Raw genomic sequence first — 9,673 nt, 5'->3', positions numbered from 1 at the left:
ATTGAGAGGGACAGAAAAGTCAGAAATGGTTGAGGAAGAGGAGGGAATGCATTTAAAAAAAAAAAAAGAAAAGAAAAGAAAACCTGGGGGGTTTGCTACACAATCAATCAGTGTACTTTTGTCTGTTATTACCAGCTGGGGAGTCTAACCCTCAGATTTCAATGAAGCTACTTTCATTTAGACCAGAAGTTTATGCAGAGTCTGTAATGTGGTAAAATGCTGTGAGGATAAATATAAAATAAGGTGGCAGACTAGGAAGTAAGAACCATTACAAGATAGAGAGAGCATGATGCCAGTTGTTTCCTGGGCATCATCTAACTCAATGTGTGGAGTCCAGAAACTCCACACATGGCTGTTAGAATTTGTGAAATTGGTAATGGATAGTCAGTTTTACACCCCCTAAAAGCTGCTGTGAAATTGATAGTAGATGGTCAGCTTTAGGTCATATAACTGCATGGTTTGTGAATGCTAGTCATCTGGTATTACTGGGTTACTATTAATCAGGGATGGGCGCTTTTTTTGTTGTTTTTTTTTTTCAATTTGATATGCAAGTCTGATTTCAGGATGTGCTCAAAGTCTGGTGGTGGCAACCTCCGATCCTCCTGGATCATTGTGTATGCATGAGGGCTACCCAGACCTTCAATACATATGCCTGGGCAGGAATTTTTGGAGGAGTGGAGGCTGCCCAGACCTTCCATCCACAGAATCCAAAGAGCAGACTGAGTCCAGATGTTTGGTGCCTCCATGGCTGTAGTTGTGTAAGTGTCTGGGAAGCAAACTCAGGTCTCCTGTGTGGTAGGCAAGAATTCTACCACTGAACCACAGGAGACTCCTACTCAAAGACTAATTATAATATTTAATACCAACTGATGGACCTATTCTGCATGACTATGTCTAATGGGTGCTGTTACAGGTTACCTTTCAGTCATTTAAAATCTGTGGAATGTTAGGTAGTATTAGAACAGTTTCAGAGCAGTTGAAGGTGAAAGCATAATGTCATTTCTGACCTGCACACTTGTGACTTGCTACTGAAAAGTCTGTTGAGCAGCAGTATGGCCAGAAGGTCGGAGTCTTTGCTGACTCTTGGAGCAGAACAGCCAGAAGTTAACTGTGATGACAGTGTGGTGTCCTGGATTAGAGCATGGAGTCTATGCTTGGCTATAGAGAGCCCCACAGGTGACTGGTGGGGGAGGCATTGGGGAGCACGTGCCCCCCCTGAGCAGTGCCAGGCTGCAAAGGGTCGGCTGCCAGACCAAAAGTGACCACAGACTGGCAAACCACAGCCCCGCATGTGCTATGGGCTATGACCACTACTTGGCCATTTGCCGACTACTGCATTATTCCAACATCATGAACAGCACTGTGTGCACCCGCCTGGCTGCAATATGCTGGACCTTTGTGTTCCTGGTGGTGGTTGTACACTGGCACTGGTTGTAAGTGTGCCCTTCTGTGGGCCCTATGAGATTGACCACATCTTCTGTGACTTCTCACCACTGTTGAGGCTCACATGCACAGATACCTCTGGCACTGAAGTCTCTTTCTACACCCTGGCATGGGCTGTTGTGCTGGGATGCTGCCTTATATCTACGGTGTCCTATATCTTCATCATTTCCACCATCCTCTGAATCCCCTCAGCCACTGGGAGAAGAAAAAATGTTTTCTACATGTGCTGGGCACTGGACTGTGCTGTTTATCTTCTATGGTATAGTCATATTCACCTATATCCATCCATCTGCCAAGAAATCCTTTGTCCTAGACAAAGCTGTGTCCATCTTCTACACCATTATTACCCCTTTCCTGAACCCTATTATCTACAGCTTGAGGAACAAGGAGATGAAGGCAGCCCTGAAGAAAACACTAAGAGGCTGGGGAAATTATTTCTGCAAAGGCAATGTCAGCCTGATTTCCCTTAATTAGAAATGGGCATAGAGCTGATTCCGGGTAGTTCTAGCTTGGGGTTCAGGATTTTAAGGAAGCCAAAGGGAGTAAGGAATCAAATCCTGTTGGGCATACTAAGAGTACTTGGTTAGGCCTTAATCTCAGGCAAAATGTATTTCAAATAAGAAAGAGGGAGAAAAGAAAGAATTTTCATCATGAATTGCTACTCCTTTGACGATACTATCAGCTCCCGCTAGTAAACTCTTGTACATAAAATAAAATTATTTTTTAAATGCTAGTGAATGAACTAGACACTTATTTTAGTACAGGTCAATGGTTCTCAACTTTCTTGGACTCGAGGCACCCCTGCACAACTTTTGTCAATTGAGTGTCACTCAATTTCAAAAACTGATTTGTATAATACAGTGTTTACTTCCTTGCAAAGCGGATGGACAGTGAGGTTGGAGGGCCAGCCAGGAAGGAACAAACCTGAGTCTGCACTTATCTCCTCAAACCCCGCAGTACGTTTCAAAGGATCCTTTGGCACCCCGAGGTGCCCTGGACCTTGGTTGAGAATCACTAGTATAGGTCGTTAAGCAATTTATTTGCCAAATTTCTCTTCCTTTACTCTTTATTGCTACATGGTGTCCACAAGATATTATAGCTAAGAATTTCTCTCAGAATTTCTACTATAATATATTGTATTGCAAATTGTACTGTATTCTCTCTTTTCCCATTCCTAATCCTTATATTATGCTGCTATTTAGAAGACATTTTCCTTACTTCATGCTAAGAAGCATTATTTCAAAATTCAAATATACTGTTACGGTATGCCCACTTATTAGAGGGGTCCACCTTAAAATACCCAGTGCCTAATTTTCAGAGGTGCTGAGTATTTATAGCTTTCTTTAAGATGCAGTTACAGGTGATAAGTACCTCTGAGACTTAGGTCTTAAGTAGGTCAATATGGACTTTCCAAATCAAACATACCTTTGGTAAATTTTCACATTAGACTGACTTTTTCAAAACTGCCATTGTAATTTAGATATCCTGTTTTCATTAATTTCTAATAGATACCGGGCTCAAAATTCCTTAGCAGCTTTCAAAGGATGAGCCTCTATCTCCCCTTTCTCTCTTAAATATTGAATTGATATTTGTAACCTGATCTTTCTCTTCTTAACGTAGGGAACGAAAGGTTTAAGACACTTAGGCTGATGGTCAGTGTGTATATACCATCATTAATACCTATTGGATGAAGGTACTTAACAATCTCACATGTGTGGCTTGTAGGCCTGGTTTAAACACTCAGAAACAAATCAATTGCTAGAGTTTTCATCAGGGATGGTGTTCCACCTCTAGATCAGATTGTTAAGTATCTTCGCCCCCCTCTTCTTTCGTATCAATGGGAGTGATCCTTTTCCATGGATGAGCAGAGTATAATTTAGCCTGACAAATACAATGTCACACTGCCCAAGGAAAAAAATGGAACCTTTGTCTCTCCTCTTATTAGATTCATAGATGCTAGGGATGGAAGGGACCTCAAAAGATCATCAAGTCCGACACCCTGCCTGGGCAGCAAAGAGTGCTGGGGTCAGAAGACCCCAGCCAGATGCCTATCCAGCCTTCTCTTAAAGACCCACAATGTAGGGGAGAGCACCACCTCCCTTGGAAGCCCATTCCAAATTTTGGCCACCCATACCATGAAGAAGTTTTTCCTGATATCTAGCCTAAATCTGCTCTCTGTCAGTTTGTGACCGTCGTTTCTTGTTACCCCAGGAGGCACTCTGGTGAACAGAGCATCTCTGATCCCTAAGACCTCTGATCTTTACTTTTGTATTTTTTTTCTTTTTTTAATTGGATGATTTGTGTTTATGGAGTGTGAAATGTGCCAGACTCATATTCTTGGGTTACTTTTGATCAAATGATTGTCTGTGAACACAAAGAATTGGATTTGATGGCCTAGGAGTCCCCTTCTTGTCCTATGAACTTATTCAGAATTTGGTGCTCCCTCCTTAAAATAATATAAAATTGAGTAGGTCATTGCAGGGTTTGAAGAGATTTTTGTTTGGGTTCAAGGGACGTTTTTTACTTTGGGTTTGTTTGTTTGTTTCATTTTTGTTTTGTTTTTATTCTATTTTTTTAAATATTGAGACCTGAATCCTATTGTACTTCAAGACATCTAACTGGTATTTAGGCACCTATTCACAATCTATTGTATCCTACTGGAGTCCTTGAAAATGTTTAATACCAATTCTGGAGGGGCCCTTTTCCTCTTCCTATATGTTGCTTTATGTGACTAAGTCTTACAGCTAAGACGAAGGCACATTCTAAAAATTCACCTGTTCACAGTTTTTGACTCAGCTTCCATGCCAAAACTCTGTGCTCTGTCAAAGGCGTACACCTAGCTTGTCAAAATTCTGCAGTCTTGCCATAAGCGGGAGGAAGAGGTCAAAATGCAGATCCTTTCTGACTATAATGGCAAGGTTGGGAGGTATACCTGTAGAAATTGATTACAGTTTGTAATTCATTTGTGGGTACACAAATGTCCATATGCCCCCTGAGCATGTTCAATATGGTGCAACTGCACGGTGTATGAACTTAAAGTACGTGTACAAGGCTGCATACATCCAGAAACTGTATTTAGGCAACAGAAAAAAAAAAGACTAGATGTTAGACACCAAGGGAGCAGGAGAGCCCAATAGATAGAACACTTGCCCATAGAGCAGGAAAGGGGACTAGCTAATACGTGACCTGCGGCATGTTGATTAGTGCTGCTGGGAAGTAAGAGGATCAATCCTCTAGTAGGTGTTGAATGTCTAAAACTCAACTGATCAGCTTTCTAGGCAACTTCCCTAACCCCTCTGCTCTTAGAAATAAAATGTGAGAAGGTCTTCTCTTGTTTCTATCTTGGACTTATGCTCAGGTAGTGGCATATAGGCCCATCCAGTGCATAGTACTGCATATATGCCCAGCCTGCTGCATAGCCTATGCTCACAACGTGTGTGCATGTTTAAGTGTATATACTGCAGGGGTAAAAAAAAAAAAATCACAGCATGTGCATATATGCCAAAGACACCACTTACCCCAGCTGAAAAAACTGCCATTTAGGCACACAAAAAGGATAACAGAATTTCACCCAATCTATGTGAGGAACACTGCAGCCATTCTGCGAATAAAATGGATGATGTCTGTAAACCACATTGTAAAGAACAGAGAAGACACAGACAAGTAGTTTAAGAGTTGCATAAGAAAATAGTTATTCTTGGGTACTACCAAAAAAAATAAAAATCCATTGAAATATTTCTGACTAGGGAAATTAGTTCTTTGATATTTTAATACTTGTTGAAGTCTTTTGTGGAAATAAAATCCCAAACAGAGACAGGGCTTTTTTCTCCACATACCTCTGTTAAGGGTCATAGACTTCTTTTGCCTGAGAGCTGAATTCAGTGTCTCACGGGACACCCTGCAACTCTAGTGCTCCCACAACTTGTGCCAGGTTGGATGCCCCACCTCTTCCCTTCCTCTGTCTTACAGTTCCCCATCCTTCACATGGCAGGTTCTCCATGGGCCCCATATTCTTCTCTTCCCTCACATTCCAAAGACTCAGTATGTATCCAATGCGCCCATTCCCCAAACTATCATTAGGCCTCCCCTATAGTAGAGGTCCTAGGTATTAAAAATTCTACTTTCACCCCCTGTCCCTCATTTTCCCAGTTCTCCCATAATACCACACATGTAAGCCATTCCACCTCTCCCCCATGCCAAGGCTATTTCATGTTACTCCCATACTATAGCATCAGCTATTTTACAATTTCCCCTGCTCCCCATACAATTGTTCCCTCTCCTCCCACACAGGCAACTTTCAGGTTTGGTGTACTCTCTCCTCTGTTCAGTATTTAAAGAAAACCAGCAAACATATTTGTCAAGGTGTATAAAGTTTGGCTCCCCAGAAAAATCAGATTTAGAATCCAAAACTGGCAAATGACTGGAGGAAGAATCCTCTGATGAGACAAACAGTATGAGAAGCTAGATTTTTGATCTCTCTCATTCTCTCTCTTTAAATAAAAGGACAGATTGCTCAATAGTGAAATGGCAAAATAAAATATAGGGGATGCTTCAATAGAAAAACATGACAAATAGTCTTACACTATTAGGGTTTTCATTTCTGTAAATTAAAATGAATACCAAAATAGTTATAAACATTTAATCAAACAAAATTGATATGTAAAAGGTATTACACAGCATATGAATGGCACTTGCTAATATATGTCTGGAAATTGCATACATATGATAATGAATAAATAAAAAGGTAATTCAAAACAAAATGACAAGTGTAGACACATGGCCAATTATTGTCATATTAACTATCAGATCTGCCCTCTGTTCTCACTGATCTGTTATAACTGTTTGATCTGTTTGTTCCTATCCCTGCACATCTGGAGCTAAACCATTGTTACCTGAAACCCAAATGAAACAAGCGGTTTCCCTCCACTTACACAATATAGGAGCACACCTTTGAAACAAAAGCATTGGATCAGGTAATCCTCACTCTCGATTTATAAACCATCGTTTAATATTGGTGTAAATAAACTTTGGTCTATACTCTGTGGTTTTGTATCCTCCTTGAGGACAGCATTCTAATGATCTGTCTCCTGATGACCTTTTTCATTTCAGCGTTTCTCAGTGCATAGATCACTGGGTTTAGCATGGGTGTGATCACTGTGTAAACAACTGCAGCCAACTGGTCTAGGGGGAATTTTGTGAAGGGCCGTGCATATATGAATATGCTAGGTATGAAAATTAAGTTTACAACTGTAATCTGAGCTCCACAGGTAGACAGGGCTTTGTGTTTCCCCTGTGTCACATGTCTTCTTATCTTGAATAAGAGGGCAGTGTATGAAATGAGAAGAATAATGAAAGTTATTATGAGAAGCAATCCACTGTTGGAAACCATCAGCAGCTCCATAATGTAGGTGTTAGCACAAGCTAGCTTGATGACCTGTGGGATATCACAGTAGAAATTTTCCAAGACATTGGGACCACAGAATGGTAGCTGGAGGAGTAATGCAATCTGAACAAGAGAGTGCGCCATTCCACCCAACCATGCCCCTGCCACTAGCCCTGTGCATATATCCCAGTTCATGATAGTCAAGTATTGCAAGGGTTTATAGATTGCTACATACCGATCTATTGCCATTATCATGAGCACAAGACCCATGGCACCTCCGATGAAGTGAAAGAAGAAAATTTGGAGGATACACTCATTGAAAGAGATAATTTTATGCTGGGAGAGGAGACTTGATAACAATGTAGGTGTGTTGATTGAAGAGTCAGTGACATCTAGAAAAGCCAGGTTGGCAAGCAAGAAGTACATGGGCGTGTGAAGCTGGTGGTTCAAAATCACCATAATGATTATGGTAAAATTTCCCAAGCACGTTGCCATATAGATGATGAAAAAGACCCCAAAGAGAAAATATTGTAGTTCATAATTCTGTGTAAGTCCCAAAAGAACAATTTCTGTCACTGTACGGGTAAAGTTCTGCTGTTCCATTTATTAACTTCTTTTCCATTTATTAAATTCCATCTGTACCTGAAGAAGGAACAGATGGAATAATGGATATGGCATAAATACAGAGAAATACTAATATTAATTCAATATTGACACCAAATAAAGAAAGTCATATGGTTTGGGAATTGTACTTTTTTCACAAATTAAGTCATATACCTTCAGCTCCAGTGCTAAGAAACCCTGCTAGAGCAAAACCAGAAGCATTACCAGGCAGTCTCTTTTAGTTCTGGATCCTAGGAAGTGAAGAGGAATAATTGGCATATAAAAATAACCCTACTTCACTCTTCTACTTATTCTTTTTTTGCAGTCCTGAAGCTATCTGTCTCTGAGGTTCATATATAATTCTTGAAGCCCCGTGGTTCAAAGCTGTAAAGTCTGTGGGGCTACAGCAAGTAAACCTTCATGGAGAACTCCTCCCAGTATCCAGGGGTTTTCCACACAAGGATCATGAGCAAGCATCAGGAGATCATAATGATCAAATTCTTTCCCCTTATTGCTAAATATGAGAGAGGTCCTGGCTGCATCCTTGCTAGATGGGAGGGAAGTTGGGATGGAAACCTGGAGAATACCTTATTTAAAGAACTAAAATTTTCTGTGTATTTCTTTGCTATCAGAAGATTCGATCATCTATAACACCATTTAATGCAAGAATGGTCTTGAACGGATTATGTTTCTGTGTCTTTAGTGGGACTAGCAGGTGTTCAGTGTCACTGGAAAATGTTGTCATTTTTACAAGCAAACCATTTCTTAGATATAACTTTAAGATGACAGGTTTAAAAACAGGGATTAAATAAAACTCTTTGTGTGTGTCAAGGCTGAAAGTTTCAAACTTCCTTCAAGATAGGCAAATTTATATTGCATTTTAAAAAAATGAAAAAGTTACAGAGTGGGTAGAAACTTATTTTTCTACAGAAAAAAATTATTTTGATATACTTTTAAAACATTTACATTGGAGAAGTTTGAAATTAAGCCATAGAAAAATGTTCATTTTGCTGCACTTCAAAATCCAAAATATCTATTAATATTTTACAACCAACAACAACAATGTTTAACTCAAGGAAAATATAAATTTTGATTCTCCCTACTTTCATCATTTTTTCACCAGAAAAAAAAGAGAATAAGTTAAGAATCACCCCCAGTTTTATTTGCACATACTGGTGTTCCTCTTCACTCTTTCTTGTTTTTATTTCCCAGCTGTAGTCTACCCAGGGATAATGCCTTAGGGCCAGAGCAGTACTAAGAACCAGTAATGGAAAAACAGACTCAGAATTGCTGTAGGAAAGCTTTGGATACTCATGTCAGCCAATGGTTTGTGAGTCAGTTTGATCCTAGCTCCTCTAGATTACTTTGGAAATCCCAGTCAAGACCTGTAAAGCTTTTTAGGCCAGAGAACCCCACTCATAAGTGCTAACAGTTATCTCCCAAATCAAATCTCTTTTCCCTTACAATGTAATTTCTAAGCAGATTTATGCATTAACAATGGCTAGTCATAATACTATACTGCATATTTTAGGAATGAAATACCTCATGCAAACTTGTGTGCCCATAATCTCAGAGCAACTGCCTATGAATGTCCCGGAAAAGTAGAACCTTGGAGTTGTTTTTATCTTTCCTGATAGCCAAGGGAAGTGTACTTGGATCCAAAGAGCAGATATCTCTAGAAATTCTCCCCTTATAAGTTTTCTGATCCCTGAATTACAGCAGCTGATAAAACCAAAGTCTCCTGGAAAGAACCTGAAAAAGAGATGTACATTTAATTTTTAAATGACTACAGGGCTAATAAAATAACATATTTTGGGTTTTTTTGTTTGCCTAGTCTTTTATATTTTTTATACATGATATATAATATAGCAAATTAATGCTCATTCCAATAAAGTATACTTGTTTTTGCTTCAATCTTAAACTGAATAATATATATCTAGGCCCCTTGCACAGTAGTAAAGCTTCCAGGTTCTTTTTAACTAGATGCAACTATATGTGGTGTTATACATGATAATGAACCACACCATCCATACTTCTCTTTTAAAAATCCTAGATGCACCCAAGAACATGCAGACCCCAGTATTGTACATGGGGTCACTGCAAATTTTGCAGCTTGTCTGGTTTCTACTAGATATTTATTCAATTATTTCTTTTTCAAGGAGGCTCTTAGGGACTTTGGGACTGAGAATGTCAATCTGTTTTATCTAAGCAGCCCTGAAATGCCTGTACCCTGCCCATGCATTG

At 39.7% G+C, this 9,673-nt stretch overlaps 1 protein-coding gene across 1 annotated transcript; it reads right to left on the bottom strand.

The window, feature by feature from the left end:
• Positions 1–6,475: 6,475 nt before the first annotated feature.
• On the bottom strand, positions 6,476–9,177 carry LOC106723441 (olfactory receptor 4D9-like). The gene is made up of 2 exons (XM_014527719.1): positions 8,972–9,177; positions 6,476–7,468 (listed from the first exon to the last, which is right to left on the bottom strand). Exon 2 carries the CDS (start codon positions 7,427–7,429, stop codon positions 6,476–6,478), a length of 954 nt encoding a protein of 317 aa, XP_014383205.1. The 5' UTR covers positions 7,430–7,468; positions 8,972–9,177.
• Positions 9,178–9,673: the final 496 nt, after the last annotated feature.

The sequence above is a fragment of the Alligator sinensis genome, unplaced genomic scaffold, assembly GCF_000455745.1.
Source record: "Alligator sinensis unplaced genomic scaffold, ASM45574v1 scaffold1929_1, whole genome shotgun sequence".
NCBI classification, from domain to species: domain Eukaryota; kingdom Metazoa; phylum Chordata; order Crocodylia; family Alligatoridae; genus Alligator; species Alligator sinensis.
This window is presented reverse-complemented; position numbering and strand designations above follow the sequence as displayed.